Genomic DNA, 21324 nt, shown 5'->3' with positions numbered 1-21324 from the left:
TTTTTGTTCAAATATGAACTTTTAATATATTAATTTATTTATAAATCCTCTGGTGTATCATAAACGGTCTAATTTTGTGTAAAATTGGCAAACTACAAAAAGGAAAACGAAGGAGATTGTAAGCGTGCTCTTATTTTTCTTCTTTATTCTTATTTTTCTTCTTTATTCTTCGGAACTGTCAAACATAGTTTGACACCCATGGCTCATCTATGTATTATAAGGTCTATGCCCTTATGGTTCAAATCGATATTGTACGTTATTGGTATGTACCGTATGGTACAATATCAATACCGAACGGTTAATGCGGTGCACAGAGCATGAAAGTATCATACAGTATTATGAAATTACTAGTCTTGGGCAAAATCATTCACCGTAGTGATTCGGACTCATCGTTCCTTTTGTACAAAGGAACTAGTTCCTTCAAATCGTTCCTTTTCGCTCCGGCGTTTTTTATTTGTCATCTACTAAAGAATGACATGACAATGTTTGCTTTGTGCACCGAAGTTAGAGGTCAAATGAAAGATACGAAAATTATGGAAAATTGAGTGAATTTACTTCAAATAGTAATATGGTAAGAAAACAAATAAAGAATGAAATGGAAAATTTAAGAAAATAATGACTGTATCCCAAAAGATTTTTTTTTGTGTTTTTTGAAAACAAAAAAACTATTGATCCTATTAACCCAGCAACAAATATTCATAACTGTATACTGTAAGCAGTAATTTTCGGCGCTGTTTATTCGGCGCCAAATACAACACATTTTCAAGTATGTATTTTATCGTCATTAAGCATAAAAACGTGGAAAGAAAAAAATCTATAAGGAATATTAAACAAGCGCTGATTTTGACAAATTAAGTAAGCGAGAGACTTTAGTGCAACCACACTCTCTTACCAACACCCAGAAAAAAGTGACCCCTTCTTTAGTTAAAATGAACTCATTGTGAAGAAAGTTGAACTTCGTATAGCACCAAAGACATTTTTATTTGTTTGAATAATGTGATTTTCGTAGAAATTAGGTATAATGCATTCCATATATTATTTAACATATATATTTATGTACCACTATACTACAGAATGAAAAAATTTTACTGAATTGAATTCATATATGGAATGATTTTATTGAACTTTTTTTATTCATTTGGACAAATCTTACTTATTTGTGGTAAAACTTTTACTTCAAAATTAGAACTGCTTACCTTCGTTTTTAAATACAATTTTATTTATTTATATAAGCAATTTTTTCTTCAATAAAGACATATTTTATTAATATATTAAATATATTTATTTAGAATCAACAGCATTGACTGCACGGTTGAAAAAGACTGTTTTTCATATGTTTGGCTATAAACATTATATGTTTGGAACACAAATTTTTAAACACAAAATTTTTGAGTGCAAGCATATAATGTTCATAAACTAGCATAACATGTTTGGGACATATATGTTAATATGTTAGAACATATTATGTTTGGGACATAAAATGTTTGTAAATATAATATGCTTGGATGCAAACATATATTAATTTAGAAATAGCCTATAAACATATATGTGTTTAGTAGCTTGGAGCGCTATTTAACAGGGAGCGATATTGAATTAAGTTGGTGGTTGTTGCTTGTTATTACAAAATTAACATTTTATTTTTCCTTGGGAAATTGATCAGCTACTTCTTTGATCCTTACAAGCTGTGTGGTCCGCTGTTCGAATCCCCGTCCGGCAAAAGGTAAAATTAAAATAAAATAAAAAATCATAAAATTGAATAATTTCTTCTACAATGTTTGTATTACAGAAAAAGGTGCTAAGAACTAAAAAATATCGTGGAAGTGAGAAAGATGTCGGAGAATATACAATTGGTCAGAAACAAAATTTTGAGCATTCAGGTCGAAAACCTATGTTGTTAGCACCTATATTACCTGTTTATTTTCATAATTCATTATGATTGTAAATATATAAATAAATAAATAAAATTTTGAGCACAATATTGTTTGGGAGAATTTTTTTAAGCATATAATATTTTTGGGTGCAAAATGCTTCCAAACATATTATATGGTCACATAATAACATATTGTTTTTTGGAAGACAACATTATTGAATTTGGATGCAAAAATACAAAATGTTTGGAACTTAGACTACCCAAACATATATTGTTTAGACCAATATGCTTTCAAACATATTATATATTGGTAGAGATCAAACATATAAATGTTTGGGCAATACCCAAAAATGTATATGCTTGAAGCAAAATATGTTTGGGAGTATATGTTACAGAAGCGATTTTTTGTGAGGGTGTGGCCTTGAAATATTAAAACACATTTTTCTTCTTCTAGTACCTTTCACTTTTAATAAGTTGTTGGCTAGCGATTTTGTCCTCCTTTTACAATTTCAATACCTACAAATATAAACAAACAAATCCTAACCCAATTTTTTCACAAAAGATTAGCGTCACTGAATATTACCTGATAATTGAAGATTCCAAAATGAAGACGAATGAAGGGGTTGTTATTCTGCTGGTGTTTTCTTTTTTTTATACACCATCACGAAAATTGATAGACTTATTGTTCGTTGTTTATGTTTAATAACCCAGCAAAAAATTGGAAGTTCTTCCAAAGGCACAACTTTAAAAACACTTCCAGAAGAGGCACTCCCCAGCAAAAAAAGTATCGCCAAAAAAGTAATGAAAATGTTCTTTTTGGATCCGGAAGTGGTGCAAAATTGACACAGAATCGATGAATTTAACATGGGCTTGTCATAGGACGGAAGTCCTTCATTTCAGCAGCCGTTGCACTGAATTTCCATCACTTCTTTAGGTGTGATCCGAATTCAATGTTTTGGATGTAAATTAAAAAATTCTGTGATATTTTGTCAAATAAATAATTTTTATAATTTTGTATAATTTTTAATGGATTCTAACGCTTGTCGGAAACGTTTGACCTCAAATATTTTCAAAATGATGTTCTTTATTTTAACTACCCAGGAAGTTCTTTTAATTCAATTTTGTACAACTTGGTTTTTTCATACTTTTAATAGGTAATTTTAACTTTTTTGTTTCAAATAGGTTTAAAACAGAGTAAGAATTCATAAAATGGTACAAATCATTTAAATTTTGTCGAAAAAAATGCTAAATCCAATCTGGAAAAATTGTGAATTTTTGAAAATATTTGTTTCCGACAAGCGTTACAATCCATTACAAATTATAAAAATTATTTATTTGACAAAATATCACAGAATTTGTTAATTTACATCCAAAACATGGAATTCGGATCACACCTAAAGAAGTGATTCAAATTCAGTACAACGGCTGTTGAAATGGAGGACTTCCGTCCTATGACAAGCCCATGTTAAATTCATCGCTTCTGCGTCAATTTTGCACCACTTCCGGATCCAAAAAGAACATTTTCATTACCTTTTTGGCGACGATTTTTTGCTGGGAATTTTCAAAAACGAAAAATTTTCTCACTAATTTAAAAAACCAATTTTTTATATATTATATTTGTTATTTATTTTATTATTTTACTATATTATTTTTTAACAATCTCTCCTTATACCGTAACAACTCGATTCCAACAAAAAAATAACCCACGCGCAAACATATTGATTACATCGATGACAGATATCGATTACAGGTAGATAAAAGAAATATAGGAAAATTTTCTAAATTCTACCAAGTGTGTTTTCTTAAGTTTTGAAAGGATTGAATACTTCTTAGTACGAATGAACTAAAATATTTTTCTATGCCAAGTGTTATTCGTATGTATGATAAGCTTCCTATAATAAAGGAAGCCAGAATTATCATTTTGTAAGAAATTTTACTAAATTTGAGGAAACTTGGTTTAAGTTCGGTTTTTGTTTATTATTACGAATGCTTTGTTATCAGTGAAAAAAATTTTCTTGTTCAGTAGTAAATTCTTATACCCACCGAAGAAAACAGTATTAGTAAAATGAACGAATTAACAAAGAGTTACTGTCAAACAAAAGTAAAAAATCAAGCTGCGATCCGCGGAACGATGGAGTGTAAATTGAAAATAAAAACAAGTATATACAGCACTAAGTTCGGCCGGGCCGAATCTTAAATACCCACCCTCCTGAAATTTCAAAGGGTTTCCTTCGAAATTTCAGGAGGGCTTGAGGACTTGAGGACACTTCCCGAAGATAAATTTAAAGATTTCACCTATGAGGACAATATCAGATTCTGGATTTATAAGAACCATTTTTGTTTGAGTTTTAGAGGAATCATTAACATCTCTTCTAAGTGTGCAAGAAAATTATAAAATAACGTCTTGATTTGAAATCTTAAATCTGCAGAAGTAAAATCTGGAAATTTTACATTGAGTTTCAAGCAATTTTCATGATCAGTGCGCCTTCTACACCCTCAAGAAGTGAAGTCGGTCTATATGGAGGCATTACCAAATGGACCGATAAAAACTTAATCCGATACACGTTTTTGTGAGCCTAAAATACCAGAATATTTACAATTTCTCGCAAATCAGATAAAAACTACGGTTTCTAGAAACCCAAGGAGTTAAATCGGGAGATCGTTCTTATGGGGCCTATACTAAAATATGGACCGATACTCACCGTTTTCGGCACACCTCTTTATGACACGAAAATACCTCTAGATTTCCAATTTCAGGCAAATAGGATAAAAACTTCGGATTTTAGAAGCCCAAGAATTAAAATCGGGAAATCGGTCTATATGGGGGCTATACCAAAATATGGACCGATACTCAGCATTTTCGGCACACCTCTTTATGGTCCTAAAATACCTCTAGATTTCCAATTTCAGACAAATTGGATAAAAACCACGGTTTCTATAAGCCCAAGACCCCAAAAAGGGAGGTCGTTTTATATGGGGACCATACCAAAACATGGACCGATACTCACAATTTTTGGCACACGTATTTGTGGTCCTACAATACCTCTAGATTTCCAATTTCAGGTAAATTGAATAAAAACTGCGGTTTCTATAAGCCCAAGAAGTAAAATCGGGAGATCGGTTTATATGGGGGCTATACCAAAATATGGACCGATACTCACCATTTTTGGCACACCTCTTTATGGTCATAAAATACCTCTAGATTTCAAATTTCAGGCAAATTGGATAAAAACTTCGATTTCTATAAGCCCAAGCCCAAAATCGGGAGGTCGGTTTATATGGGGACTATATCAAAACCTGGACCGATATAGCTCATCTTCGAACTTGACCTGCCTGCAGATAAAAGACGAGTTTGTGCAAAATTTCAGCACGATTGCTTCATTATTGAAGAGTGTAGCGTGATTACAACAGACAGACAGACAGACAGACGGACATCGTTATATCGTCTTAGAATTTCTCCCTGATCAAGAATATATATACTTTATATAGTCGGAAATCGATATTTCGATGTGTTACAAACGGAATGACAAACTTATTATACCCCCGTCACCATTCTATGGTGGTGGGTATAATAAATGACAAAATGAACGATGGAACGATGAGAGCGAAAGAAATGGAACTAGTGACAATCGTTCCTTTTATTAATATTAATATTTATACCATTAAGGTATTGTATAAACTGTGCGGTATTACCAAATAATACCAAAACGGTATTGGGATTAATAGAAGCCAAGTATTTATTGTTGTAATACATACGAGTATTTAGTTTAATAAAACACACGTAATAAATACTGTTTTTTAATGCATTTAATACATATCATATATACAGTCACTCACAGCTTATTTGATGCAGGAAATTACTTTCTCAATAATGGAATTTTTGTTAAAGAATCATTCAATTTGAAGAACAAAATCGTATGATATACTGAAAATCCTTCTTTTTTCTACATACAATTACATAATATGGGTCAAAAACTTGTATTAGAACAAAAGTGCCATTAGAGAACGTTATGCGCTTAAAAAATTATGCTCACACCTTAAATGATGCACTCAAACACAACACAAAAAAATAACGGTGTATATGACACGTGCTTTGTATTAGTCTGTACTAAAGATCATTTGAAGTGATTTTGTGAAAGGAGCCAATACAATCTTGCAGACAATTCGCATTTTAAAAAACATGGGAAAAGGACACCAATTGAAAAACGTGAGGATGTAATTAGACACTTTAAAGAAGGCAAAAGTCAAAGAAAAATTGCTGAAATTGTTGCGTTAAGTCCTTCCACAGTCCAACACATTATTGAAAGGTTTCTCCGTGAAAACAGAATCGAGATAAAGGAAGAAGTGCACCGAATAAAATTTTTAATGAAGCGGATAAACGGTGGATAGTACGACAAATTAAAATAAAACCGGATCTAAGCGCTCCAAAATTAGCTATTGAAGCCGAAAAATACTTAGAGAAGCCATGTAGTAGAGAAACAATTAGAAGAGTTTTGAGAGAATCAAATTTTCATTGTCGGACAGCACGAAATAAACCATTAGTTAATGCTACAAATAGAAAGCGCAGACTTGAGTTTTCAAAAAAACATCTCACTAAAGATATTTCTTTTTGGAAAACAGTAATATTTGCAGATGAGAGCAAATTTAACCTCTATAGATCGGATGGTAAATAATACGTCTGGAGAAAACCTAATACAGCTTTGAATCCACGAAATTTGCGTAGTACGGTGGCTGCAGCGTAATGGTATGGGGATGTATGTCTTACGCAGGTGTTGGAAATTTGGTCTTTATTGACGGAAATATGAATAAGCACATGTATTTGGATCTCTTGAAGAACAATCTGGTACAAAGCGCTACCAAACTCAATATTAAGGACTCATTTCGGTTCTATCAAGACAACGATCCAAAACACAAATCTGCTATTATACAGAGATGGCTTATTTGGAACTGCCCGCACGTCGTTCAAACCCCTGCCCAGAGTCCCGATCTCAATGTTATAGAAAATTTGTGGTCCGTACTTGATAAAAATATTCGAAATGACCAAATTTCTAACGCTACTGACCTCAAACGTGCTCTATTAGTGGAATGGGAAAATATAATCCATGATTATACAAAAGCGCTAGTAGAATCAATGAAATCCCGGCTCAAAGCTATTATTGATCAAAAAGGATACCCAACGAAATACTAACTGTATGATTTTAGTTCAAAACCCGAATATTTTAAGTTCATATTTAATTTTAAATTAAATGCATCATTTAAGCTGTAAGCTCTAAATTTTGAATATTTTCTTTTTATTGTATTTTTCATGTACAAAATGTTTTCTTTTTAAGTTCTTTCTTCATAATAAATGATAATTCTAAATCTAAATTTGACTTGTACCTTCGTTTGTTATATACATATAGTATTTTCGGAATTTTTTGAACATTTATTTTTAAAATCATAGTGCATCAAATAGGCTGTGAGTGACTGTACATACACCTCATCATTTTTCCACGAAAAGCTTTTCTACACCCTCAAAAAAAATCGCTTCTCTAACATATGTTCCAAACATATTTTGCAGGAAGCACATATATTATTGGATACTGCCGAAACATTAATATGTTTGTTTTATGTGAACATATTATATGTTTGGAAGCATTTTGAGTCCAAAAATATTATATGCTTGGAAGCATTTTCCCCAAAGAAAATTGTGCTAATTCCCTAACATAATTTTCACTTCCACGAAATTTTTAGTTTTTGGTACCTTTTTCTGTAATTCAGTTCAAAATGTGTGTCCATAATGCCAAAATGATAAACAAAACACTTGTCCACACATACATAAAATTCTTCTCTCAAGGCGAAAACACATGCTATTTTTTTAAAATCTCTATGCTCTTGGTTCCGAATGTCTATTCTCTTTACTCCGAATACTCATTCTAATATTCAAATTATATAATATTTAGAGTTAAGCATATCAAATTGTTGGCCTTATCATAAAGCAGTTTTCGGATACAACATACAACTGTTTCACAGAAATTGTAAACATATATATGTTTACTCGAAATTTGTAAATTTATATATGTTTACATTCACACATATTATTTTTATGAAACATTCATGCCCCAAACATAATATATTACAACATATTAACATATGTGTCCCAAACATTTAGTGTTAGTTTAGGAACATTACATGTTGGCACTTAAATATATTGTGTCCGAAACACATTTTGTTTATATCGGAACATATGAAAAACATATTTTTCTAACAGTGTACTAATTCAGAATAATGTGCCATCGCAGGCACTGCAACCATCAATTTGTCTGCTGTATTGTATATGCCACTGATACATCTAATGAAAGAAAGTTCGCATTAGTAAATATTAATAATGATAAAAAATAAAGGGTGGTTACAATTTCAAGGGCGGATGTTGATTTTGAATAAAACACAAACTATTTGGGAAATTATTGTAATTTTATTTTATTATGATATATTGGTGTTACTCAATTATGTATGGAACAAAATATCGGCCAAATGGGCGCCGCGACCTCGGTGGCACACCTTCATCCGATGGTCCAAATTTTCGATGACGTTGAGGCATAACGGAGGTTCTATGCCGTTATCTCATCCTTTAGCTCTTGAATTGTTGCTGGCTTATCGATGTACACCTTTTCTTTCAAATAACCCCAAAGAAAAAAGTCCAACGGTGTCAAATCACATGATCTTGGCGGCCAATTGACATCGCCATTACGTGAGATAACACGGCCATTGAAATTGTTGCGCAAAAGAGGCATTGTTTCGTTAGCTGTGTGGCAAGTGGCACCGTCCTGCTGAAACCACATATCGTCCACATTCATATCTTCCAATTCGGGCCATAAAAAGTTCGTTATCATCTCACGATAGCGAACACCATTGACAGTAACTGCCTGACCGGCCTCATTTTGGAAAAAATACGGTCCGATGATGCCGCCAGCCCATAAGCCGCACCAAACAGTCACTCTTTGTGGGTGCATTGGTTTTTCGACAATCACTCTCATTCTCGTTCGTCCAAATGCGGCAATTCTGTTTATTGACGAATCCACTGAGGTGAAAATGTGCCTCATCACTGAAGATGATTTTCTTCGAACATTGATCATCCACTGTTGCCATTTCTTTGAACCATTTAACACGTTGTTGGATTGTGTATCTCTCCATGGTTCAAATTGAGTAAGTCTGAAATAGAGAAATGGCAAATAAAATTCGGAAAAAACTTGGCGTTTAGGTGTGGTTCACATTCAACATCGGCCCTTACAATTTAACCACCCTTTACTATACTTACCTATACTTCGCTATATTCACAGAATTATTTTCTTTAGTCGTAATTTCTTTCTTACAAACATTGTCATTTGCATTGTGTGAAAAAATAAACTACCAAGGCGGCCAACTAGTGTTCAACAACGGCTACATATCGTTATCGTTTGATAGTTAGTACCATAATAATACCGGATGTAAATGTTTTTATATAAAGTGGTATCAAAATTAAAAGGTAACGTGAACCAATCTATTAAACGGTGTGGGAGAAAAGATCAAGTACCTCTGAGGAAGCAATTCAGCGAAAATTGCGAAATATTAGGACGCATGAATAAAATAAATAAATAATAAAACAAAGATCTCATGCTTGGCAAAAATATGACATAAAATAATTTGATTACATCTTAATTTACAATTAATTATTATTCGAGCTATATGGACAAATTAGATTAAGGAACTTGATTAATAGAACCATTGAAAAGAAAACGCCAGATAAAAATCTATACGCGCCTAGACTGTTCATGTTTCAGTTCGGGCGAATGAACTTTTCCAAAGCCTTTTGGACTCTTTATGCTAACTTCTTATGGAGAAAACATTTGGGCCCAAATTTGAGTTATCTATCCCAGTCAAATCTATACTAAAGGCTGTGGAAAAGTTCATTCGCCCGAACTGAAACATGTACAGTCTAGGCGTGTATAGATTTGTATCTGGCGTTTTGTTTTCAATGGTTCTATTAATCAAGTTCCTTAATCTAATTTGTCCATATAGCTCGAATAATAATTAATTGTAAATTAAGATATCGGAGTCGAACAAAACTGACTCGACTCCAAACTCTGGTTCTAACGTAACGTAATGAAAATTCCTAAGAATATATAAAATATTCAAATAAATTGCAAATATATTATTTTATTGGTGATTAATTAATATAAATATAATATAAAAATGTTTTATTAAAACAGTGTGTACCCAGAGAGCATATATTCTAAATTAATTTAACTTTAACAAATATTTTACTAATTCTTTGATTGCCATGATTCACAACTGGTTTCGATCTCACGAAATATGATGACAATATCACAGCCGGTGTTCTTATTGCACTTTACTATAACAATAATAATGAAGTCTAAATAAAATGTTTACTAGATTGGATATGCAACTTCGTTTCATCGATTTCTCTTTGTAAATAATTTCGACCTGCTTGAAGAATAAGATCCTGAATCGAACCGTACTCTGAGTTAAGGCGAGATTTAACAGGAAGTGCCAGATCTTTTTCATCCTCATAGAGGTTTTCATACATGTAGTCAGGATCTACTGCTGAGGGCAATTTTGATGACAAATCTTCGTATTCCTCATCATTCCCATCGGTTTCATCAATAATTTGATTTTCTATTCCGTATTTATCATTGAATAGCTTAAGTAAGTCATCGATTTGTTCAGATGGAATTTCGGAAAGCATCTTTATTTTTCTCCTATGTCGATTTTTAGTTTGTTTGCTGTTTTCCTCTAGTCTGTATTTCGGAGAGATTTTCATCAAATTACTATAAGCTTGTAGTCGGTGCAGATAATGTCTTATAAGTTGTTCAAAATCGTACGAATTTATTATATATTGATCGTATTTCGAATTAACTGTCGTCACTTCCTGAATTAGGTTTAGGTTTTCTTCACTATTTTTTTCGGTCGTCTCCTTGGTATTTCCAATTTCATCGTTGGACCGAATGTACAAAGCATCTACAAAGCAACACATGCTTAATTCCACGATAAATGTAAGGGTTAGTAATCTCATTATGAGCCTGCTTCTCATATAATAATTCCAATTGTAGGGTAAAACTCGGTATAGTCTCGTATGCTGTATGAATGTAACTGAATGTCCTCTACTCAACATTTTCAGCTTTTATACCCAGTCAGTGCATAGAAACCTCTGATATGCGATGAACGTTTGCCACGATAGAAATTCTAACATTGGACATTGAACATAATTATGAATATTTTTTAAGGAGACTGTCAGCACACAACAAACAATATATATCAGTAGTCAGTTTGGTCTAACTTTATGACATTGGTGGACCATAGACGCCCTTCCATAGAACACATGACAGTTATTAACTAATTAAACATAACAATTCAGTTTACACTGTCTTTCAGGTAATTATACAGCTTTGTCGTCAGTCAATGATGGAACTCAACGAGCGCTAAGAATTTCATCTTGGATTTGTTTAATTATCATGCGTGAGCTATATAGGAATCAAAATGCAATTGTCATTCGAAAACATCAGCGTATACTAGTTGTGCGTGTTGCAATTGAGCCCAGTGTTTTCTTTAATTAGGGTTCATTTACCATTTTATTTCATTAATGGTCGCTCGACAGGTAGTTAGGTAGTTTTTGGTGCAGTTATTTTCCTTTTGCAACATTGTCGCAATTAAATGTGAATGGAATGTATTTTAAATCCTTGCGCCTGTCGTAAATGGTATACAAATACAGAAAGTGTTATACATGCGTCTTTTAAATATTGTTAAATCCATATTCTTGCAGTACACTGAAAAAACAGTGAACCCACCAGGAAAGATAACTTTCGATTAATTTTAGAAAATTTTGAATTTTTTTAGAAAATTTTAACTAAACAGTATTACAAGCGCTGGCATCACTCCGATATGGAAAAAATAAGTAAATATTTTTCGACAAATTCAAGAAAATTTATTAGACATAACTAAGTTTTTGCACTTGTTAAAGAAAATTTTGTAGTTTTAAGAGAAATCTTGGAGTTCAAAATTGCAAGAATGTCTTTAGTGCCATACGAAGTTCATGATGGACACATTTTTGGTAAAATTTACAAATTTAAGGAAATAATTAACTATTTTGTGAGAAATACGAAATTAGGAAACCTTTATGCTTTATTTTTGTATAATTTTTTCCTGTGTTTTAGTTCATTTAACTAACGTACGCAAAAAATTATTTGAGTAAAGTAAACTTTTTCCAAACATAATGATTCTATGAACTAATATAAAGTTAAATTGGCTTTAGTGAAATAGAGAGTTCACTTTTTTTTGAGTGTAGGATGGACTGTCCAGAATAACACAAAAATTGTTCATGTTATTTTAACTTAGCCTATGCCTCGAGCGTATAATAACTTTGATTTGATTAAAAAATTACCTACAAGAAATATGAAACCTACAACCCACTTTATATCCCACTTTTCACTTTGAGGTGAAAAACTGCTAACCACGAACAGTTAGCCACACGCACAACAGGACATGTCCTAGCGAAAACAATATTTCCATTTGATAATAATTGCATACCACACTGTAAAAAAATATTGTTGTGAGTACAAATATTTCTTGTCCGTAAACTACTAATGCGAGTTTTGCTTAGCATAGAAGACGCATTTCTCTGATACAAAGATTTTTCCAGGACCGTAATTGGATAAACTTTCCAATGAAGCCGTTTTTCCTTAGATTTAGGAGATTCGACTTAAACATAGGTACAATTACATAAAAGAAAATTCTATAGAGCAGATATAAAATTGTATTTAAAATTAAATGAAAATAAATCTTTAATAATATTGAATTCGCTACCACGCATAACATTTTAAAGTAGCTAATGTAAAATAATTAAAACGAAGAAAAATGAAAAATAGAATGGCTAAAGCCAGCCCAAAAAATCCATACCTATTATAAGGTGTGGATAGGTTTAAAGTGTCCCTAATCGCCATCCCTTACTCGTGACAAGAAAACTCAAATTGAAAAATGCATTTCAAAAATGTAAAAATCTATTAATCTAAAAGACCAATAGTAAAATAAAATTAAGACCGAATAGTGATATTTAATGTAAAAGAAAATAATGGACAAGTCGTAGATTGATAAAATGTGTGTGAGTGTGGTTGAAATTTCACCCACGCGCACACCTCTAATAATACGTGTTGTTCGATGGGAGAATCATATAATACGTGTTGATTTATGACAAAACCCCATAAGTCTAAAAACTCAATTTTACACTTTTAAGTGGTAACATCTGGTAAATGTTTAATATTTATTAAACATTTGAAATGGTAAATGTTTAATATTCATTAGATAGGCCTTTTCAATAGCTTATTTTTCTACTTTAGCAAATCTACCTAGCACCACCCGATGTAGACAAAAATAGCAATTACTGACTTATATTGTTTTGTTGTATGATATTTTATTAAAAAAATAACATATATCTACTTATACACGTAAAGAACAAAAACGTTCGGAAAACGTGTACCGAAAACGTTTTTCTTTTGTTAGAGTTTTTTGAATTGCTTCGAAAATTTTAAACTTTTGTCACAAAAAAAATTCGTTTGTTACAAAATTGTTAATTTTTCAATAAAGAAAAGTTATTTTTGAAACAACAACACAGTCCATTTCGTTTATATCAAACACTGTTCTTTTCTGACTTGAGGTCTTTAATAAGACACATTTTACAGTTCAAAATTTAATATATTGCAATGTAATGTTGAACATTTTTTCGGAATCTTTCGAACATATCTGGAATATATGTACAAAAAAAACAAAAAAACTTTGGTCGAACCAGTGACCCTTGGCATGCAAGTCGAACGTAGCAACCACTGCTCGTGGGCGCTGCAAGCTATGCTATATAAATATAACTTATATGGATAATTATCTATTGATGACCATAACGGGTACATAGTTCAGTGGTTAGTATGTTGGCTTACAAAGTGCATGGTCCGCGGTCCGATTCTCCGTCCAGGCGAAAGGTAAAAAAAATTATAAAATCGTATAATTTCTTCTACGTTGTTGGTATTACAGGAAAAGGTGTTAAGAACTAAAAAACCTCGTGGACGTGAGAAAGATGTGAGGGAAAATGCAATTAGCAAGAAAACAATGTTTTTTTTTAGTTAGTCTTTATGAAATTGTTTTTACATCCTGAAAAAGAATAAACGTTTGTCACAAAAAGTATATACTTTTCTTCCAAATACACTTCCTTACAGCGAAAAACAAATGAGAAACGAACTTTGTTTATCTAAAATTTCGTTTAGTGTTTTGTCTTATTGGATCCTGATCATATACTACTGACTAAAAAACAACAAAAGTGAAGTTAACCCTGTAGGAATTTCTCGAACTCACTCAAAATCAAACTAACTTTTTACTAACTAATTTGAGGCGACTTTTAGGTAACTCAATATTTATGCAGTCTTGAGTCATTTGAATTTTTCCCTAACTCACTTTTTCTCGATCAGCAATGAGTTACCTTTTCGCTCACTCTAAGCTGATTCATATTTAAGTGAAGTAAAGTCATGGAAACAATTCAAATAAACAAACAAAAAATATGTATTGACTTCTATAACTGAATAATATGTATTGACTTCTGTAACCTATAAATGCACAATTAAAATGTAATTCAGTAATTAAACTTTCCTTTTTTCCACTAGAATCCATCATTATCAATGACGGAATAAATGGAAACTTTGAATAAAAGTATTAAATGGCTGTTTGAAGACGAAGATATAGGGAAATACACTTAAGCCTTTTGGACTTCACTGACGAATGCCACTTCCATTCAGTGTGCGTCATTACAAAAGTAGGTACAACTCCCTCTGAGTTAAACGACAAAATTAAGACAACACTCAAACTCAAGACAAGGTGAACTAAACTAATATTACCCGAATTTTTATTTACGTTATATTTTATTTATTGTAAAATAATTTTGAATAATCTGAATTGTTAGTTTTTTTAATTAATTCAAAATAAAATGAGTCAAAAATAATAAAACAAAAACAAAATATTTTATTATCCACAAAGAGCTCACCTAATCAGTTAGGAGCTAACTCATAGTATGCTCATATTTTATCAGCCTATCAAGCTAACTCACTTTGAACTAACTTTTGGTTAGCTGAAGCTGCGGGGTTGAGTGAGGACTGACTCGTTCCAATGACAACACGTGTTAAAACTGAATAGGATTTTACATGGGAAATGAGTTAGGTTTTGAGTCACCTATGACTCAGTTTTGACTAACAATTTATTAATTTAGTCACCTCAATTTCCCACAGGGAAATAAAAGCATATGTTTTTTCTACAAAACACGTTGACTCGAAATAAAGGGTGATTCTTTTGAGGTTAGGATTTTCATGCATTAGTATTTGACAGATCACGTGGGATTTCAGACATGGTGTCAAAGAGAAAGATGCTCAGTATGCTTTGACATTTCATCATGAATAGACTTACGATCTGCCACAACGTCGAATTTTCAGTGAATGGGCCCTAGAAAAGTTGGCAGAAAATCCGCTTTTTTATCGACAAATTTTGTTCAGCGATGAGGCTCATTTCTGGTTGAATGGCTACGTAAATAAGCAAAATTGCCGCATTTGGAGTGAAGAGCAACCAGAAGCCGTTCAAGAACTGCCCATGCATCCCGAAAAATGCACTGTTTGGTGTGGTTTGTACGCTGGTGGAATCATTGGACCGTATTTTTTCAAAGATGCTGTTGGACGCAACGTTACGGTGAATGGCGATCGCTATCGTTCGATGCTAACAAACTTTTTGTTGCCAAAAATGGAAGAACTGAACTTGGTTGACATGTGGTTTCAACAAGATGGCGCTACATGCCACACAGCTCGCGATTCTATGGCCATTTTGAGGGAAAACTTCGGAGAACAATTCATCTCAAGAAATGGACCGGTAAGTTGGCCACCAAGATCATGCGATTTGACGCCTTTAGACTATTTTTTGTAGGGCTACGTCAAGTTTAAAGTCTACAGAAATAAGCCAGCAACTATTCCAGCTTTGGAAGACAACATTTCCGAAGAAATTCGGGCTATTCCGGCCGAAATGCTCGAAAAAGTTGCCCAAAATTGGACTTTCCGAATGGACCACCTAAGACGCAGCCGCGGTCAACATTTAAATGAAATTATCTTCAAAAAGTAAATGTCATGGACCAATCTAACGTTTCAAATAAAGAACCGATGAGATTTTGCAAATTTTATGCGTTTTTTCAAAAAAAAAGTTATCAAGCTCTTAACAAATCACCCTTTATGTTGTTAAAAAAACAAAAAAACAAACTTGTCAATTACATAAACCTTATGTGGACTTACCGTATATTGTTTTGTCAAAACAAGTATTTCGATTTTATTTTACAACATAAGACGAGATATGTATGTTGTTTTGTTAAAATTGAACTTAAAAATTCGAGAGTTATGTTGTTTTGCATGATTCGATATCTCTCGTTCTAGGGCAGATATCAAAAATCTGTAAAAACATAAAGATGCGCCTTCAAAAACTACAAATTGGTTAGGTTTGGTTAAAGTGGCAGCCCGATTAAGATTCAGGCTCACTTAGACTATTCAGTCCATTGTGATACCACATTAACTAAAAGTACCTATTACATATGGGCACTTCTAGTTTTAACCGCTGAACCTTCTTGATTATTTTTCGTTGTTGAACCAATCAGATTGTTCCAAAAACATTAGCAGACTGCTTAAGATAACGTTTTCCAGATCCGCCAGTAATCTGAAGCTATATGCTCCTAAAAGTTGCTTGCGCTTTACACAAAATGCGGGACACTCACACAAGAGGTGTTTAATTGATTCCTTTTCCTCCGCATCATGACAGCTCATACAATAGTCATTATACTTCGCGCCTATAGTTTTTACAAAATCGCCTATTAGGCAGCGACCCGTTATAGCAGATATCAGGAGTGATATCTGACGTCCCGAGAACACTAGCATATCTAGTGTGCAGTTTAAGTTTAAATGGGGCCATATTTGCTTGGTGTCGTTACAGCCCTTGCAATTCTCCCATCGAACATTTGCCATCATAACAGCCTTCTCACGCAGCATGAGCTTGCAGGTAGCCAGGGGCATACCAACAGATTCTAGTTCCCCTGGAATATGTAAGGTAGTCCCTAGCCTTGCCAACTCAACCGCTTCGCAGTTCCCCCGTATGTTCCTATGGCCAGGCACCCATAGTAGGTGAATATTGTACTGCTCAGCAATCTCATTGAGAGATTTGCGGCAGTCGATGGCCGTTTTCGAGTTGAGGAACACAGAGTCCAAGGACTCTGTGTTCCATTACTCTGTGTACATTACTTCTCAGCCAATTCGCCACTTCTCTTATTGCTAATATTTCAGCCTGAAAAACACTACAGTGATTAGGTAATCTTTTCGCTATTCGAAGTTCCAGATCATTAGAATATACTCCGAAACCCAACTGTCCATCCAATTTGGAGCCATCAGTGTAGAAATCTATATGTTCTTTATTCCTCGGGGTCTGTGTGCCTCACGCCTCACTGTTGGGGATTAGAGTCTCAAACTTTTTGTCGAGCATTATAGGTCTAACCACTGATGTGTATAGCCAATGCACAATTTTTGGTTTTAGTCCCTTTCTCGCCCTTTCTTCAATATTAAGCTTAAAGTTCAGCTTCCTGTCCAAAATAACGCCAAGGTATTTTGCACACTCACCATGACTAGTTCTGTCCATTTCGCCCATTTCTCAGTCATCCGGAGGGCCCTCTGAATAATATCTCTGATTGTGGATGGGAATTTTCCCCTGACTGCTAGAGCCACATCATATGCGTATGCCACCACTTTTATCCTTTCTTTTTCTAGGGTAACCAGAAGGTTATTTATAGCAACAATCCAAAGAAGAGGTGATAGAACTCCTCCTTGGGGAGTGCCTCTGTTCACATACCTTTGTATGCTTGTTTGTCCTAGTGTGGCTGAAATACGTCTCTTCATTAGAAGTTCGTTTAACAGCCTAAGTATGCATGGGTAAACATTGAGAGTTATCAGTCCATTTAATATCGAGCTCGGATGCACATTATTGAACGCCCCTTCGATGTCTAGAAACGCCACGATTGTGTATTCTTTGACAGATAGTGAGCTTTCAATAAAGCTGACTAGTTCATGTAATGCGGTCTCAGTAGACCTGTCCTTCGAGTATGCATGCAGTCGTTTCGAGAACAAACTTGAATCGATGCTAGTTCTAAGATAAATATCTATCATCCTCTCCAGAGTCTTAAGTAGGAATGAGGATAAGCTGATTGGTCGGAAATCCTTCGCACTCGAGTGAGAGGCTTTTCCCGCTTTAGGTATGAAAACGACTTTTTCCACTTTCCTGGAATATATGATAAGTGTATACATCCTTTATATATCGCCGACAACCAGGGGATAATTTTGTCAGTCACTGCTTGTAACTCCGCCGGAGTAATTCCATCAGGTCCGGGGGATTTGAATGGTCCAAAGCTATTTAACGCCCATCTTATTCTAGATTCCGATACAATTTCCTCGATAGGAAACGACCGCTGAGCCACTATGGCACCGCCAGAATCTGGTTCAACCGTCTGATTTCCAGGAAAATGTGTGTCCAATAGTACCTCCAGCGTCTCCTCACTGGACGTTGTCCAATTGCCCTCCGATGTTTTAATGAAACCTGGAGCGGAGTTGGTGGATGCTAGAACCTTCCGTAGTCTGGAAACCTCGGACGTATTCTCAATACTGCTGAAGTAATCATTCCAAGAGTTATGTTGAGCATTTCTCAGTTCTCGCTTGTATCCTCTCAGATTCTTCTTGTAAGCGTCCCAATCCTCAGGGGCTCTAGTGGACTTTGCCTTGTTAAAGAGCTTCCTGCAGGATTTCCTCATATTACTTAATTCCGTAGACCACCATGGTGGTCGATTTTTTCCCTTGGCTTCTCTAGGGCATGCAGCTTTCAGTGAGATGTTGAAGGCCTTAGTAATCCGCTCCACTGCGTGTTCGATATCTTGCACATTTTTCATATTTGTCTCTGTTATTTCCGGTATCATCATATTGAACGATTCCCTATACCTATTCCAGTCAGCTTTCCTAACATTTGGCGGAAATATGGTCTTGGTGGTATGAACATCAAATTTGAAACTTATGTAGCGATGATCTGAGAAGCTGTGTTCACTTAAAACCTGCCACTCAGATATCATTTCATTCAGTTCTTGCGAGGCCAAGGTGATGTCCTAAACCTCTTGCCTGTTTTTAGTGACAAACTACACATAACATAAAATGTTTCAGAAATTGTCCTATCTCGACTTATGGGGTTTTGTTATAAGTCCACAGATATGTTCTTAGGTTACAACAAGGTGGATTATCCCACCTCAGTAATGCTGGTGACATTTCTGAGGGTTTCAAAGCTTCTCTAAGTGGTTTCACTGCAATGTGGAACGCCGTTCGGACTCGGCTATAAAAAAGAGGTCCCTTGTCATTGAGCTTAACATGGAATCGGGCAGCACTCAGTGATAAGAGAGAAGTTCACCAATGTGATATCACAATGGACTGAGTAGTCTAAGTGAGCCTGATACATCGGGCTGCCACCTAACCTAGCCTAGCCTAGGTTACAACAAAGTGCCCGGAACTGATGTATTCATCTGCAATTGACCCCTTGGAATTGCTAACTGCGAAGGAGGATCGGAAATCTACCTCCCTAAATACAATTTACAATCCCGCGACATGTACCCTCGTTTTGGTCTGGCTTGTATGCTAAATTAGGGGTTTCGTAAGCCAATTCTTTCTGGTATTCAGAATCACATTGGTTTCTCTGCTCTCGGCTTATTTGGAGGTACTTATCTTGATAAGAATTGTAAGGAAAACTTGTCACCCGCTATGTGGTTTTGAGGTACTACGTCCAGTTGCATCCTGAAGATTTTCCACCTGTTCCACGAAAAAAAGTTTGCTGATGTTTTGGAGCAACGGGTTCCTATCCGTTAAGTTGGCAAATTGGAATGCAGTAAATTAATGAGTTTAACGATATGTTGTGGAATGCAGTAGATTAATATTCATAAAAGATTTCAAATCTGGGAAGGCCTAATTATAAAAACATTCTAAAAATAGACTTATCAATAAAGTCACCTCATATGTTCTAATATATTAACAAATATGTTCCAAACATATAATTTTTACACCGAACATATGAAAAGCAGTAGTTGTCGTCCGTATTAGGGCTGTCATCCGGGATTTTTTATGTTGAATCCCGGGATTTTTTGAAAAAATAATTCCAATTTGTCAAAATTGTTTTGATTTAAAGATTAGAATAATTTGGAGTCTTCAGTCAGTGTAAACGGCCCTTAGATTTCATACCCGACAAATTGAGTTAATAAGCATTTATGGTACACCTTGAGTAAGACTTTATTATACATGAGGTAAACTAAACAGCACAATTTCATCATAAATCGGAATAATGAGTTCATGTGGAATTCGTGCCACATAAAATAAGAAGCAATGATAAAAGGCCGTCGAATATATGACAAGATCGCGTTTATCTGATAAAAATTTAGATGCCTCGATATTTTTACCTACATAAATCGAAGTACAAATAAATATATATATATATATATATATATATATATATATATATATATATATATATATATATATATATATATATATATATATATATATATATATATATATATATATATATATATATATATATATATATATATATATATATATATATATATATATATATATATATATATATATATATATATATATATAGAAAATTTTGTCAACATCGAATTTCTATAAAAAATTTAATCAAAATTTTATTTCTATAGAAAATTTTATCAAAAATTTTATTTCTATAGAAAATTTGGTCAAAATTTTATTTCTCTGGAAAATTTTATCAACATTTTATTTCTATAAAAAATTTTGTCACAATTTTATTTCAATAGAAAATTTTATCGACATTTTATTTCTATGGACAATTTTGTCAAAATTTTATTTCTATAGAAAAAGACAAAATGTTTTATTTCCTTTAAATACGAATGCCCCTTATTTTTTATACGAAAAAGTTAATTGCATTTTTAACGATTACTTACTATAATGCCCAAAAAGATCATCCCAAATGTTTCTCCTAAAAACTAGAGCAATATTTTGTTTTGCTGTTAATACCTTTTTACATAGAAATGCAGAAGGTTTTGTCCACTTTATGTTATTTGTTTTACTTCATACACAAGCGCCTTTCCATCAACTTACAACTAAACAAACGTACAATACATATAAAAGTTGTTGTTATTGTTACTACGTGAGGGCAAAAAAAGATTCGAAATCCTCGATTCCTTCACTTTGTTTTCGAAAACAATTTGACTCGTTGTGTTTGATCCCGAAGACTGAAGTTGTTTGATTGACCGTTTCATACAACACAAACGAGAACGAGTTATGGTTGTATTCGAACTTACAAACATC

The 21324-nt window shown here is 33.6% G+C and overlaps 1 protein-coding gene across 1 annotated transcript; it reads right to left on the bottom strand.

Moving 5' to 3' along the window:
* Nucleotides 1–10231: 10231 nt before the first annotated feature.
* LOC142229366 (uncharacterized) lies at nt 10232–10922 on the bottom strand. The gene has a single exon (XM_075299920.1). It carries the CDS (start codon nt 10920–10922, stop codon nt 10263–10265), a length of 660 nt encoding a protein of 219 aa, XP_075156035.1. The 3' UTR covers nt 10232–10262.
* Between the last annotated feature and the right edge of the window lie 10402 nt (nt 10923–21324).

Source organism: Haematobia irritans, chromosome 1 (genome assembly GCF_050003625.1).
Source record: "Haematobia irritans isolate KBUSLIRL chromosome 1, ASM5000362v1, whole genome shotgun sequence".
Taxonomy (NCBI): Eukaryota; Metazoa; Arthropoda; class Insecta; order Diptera; family Muscidae; genus Haematobia; species Haematobia irritans.
Note: the sequence above shows the minus strand (reverse complement) of the source record. Positions and strands in the feature narration are given on the sequence as shown.

Excerpts from the sequence above, each read along its gene's own strand:
- LOC142229366 (XM_075299920.1), bottom strand. The coding sequence starts at position 10,922 with ATGAGATTACTAACCCTTACATTTATCGTGGAATTAAGCATGTGTTGC.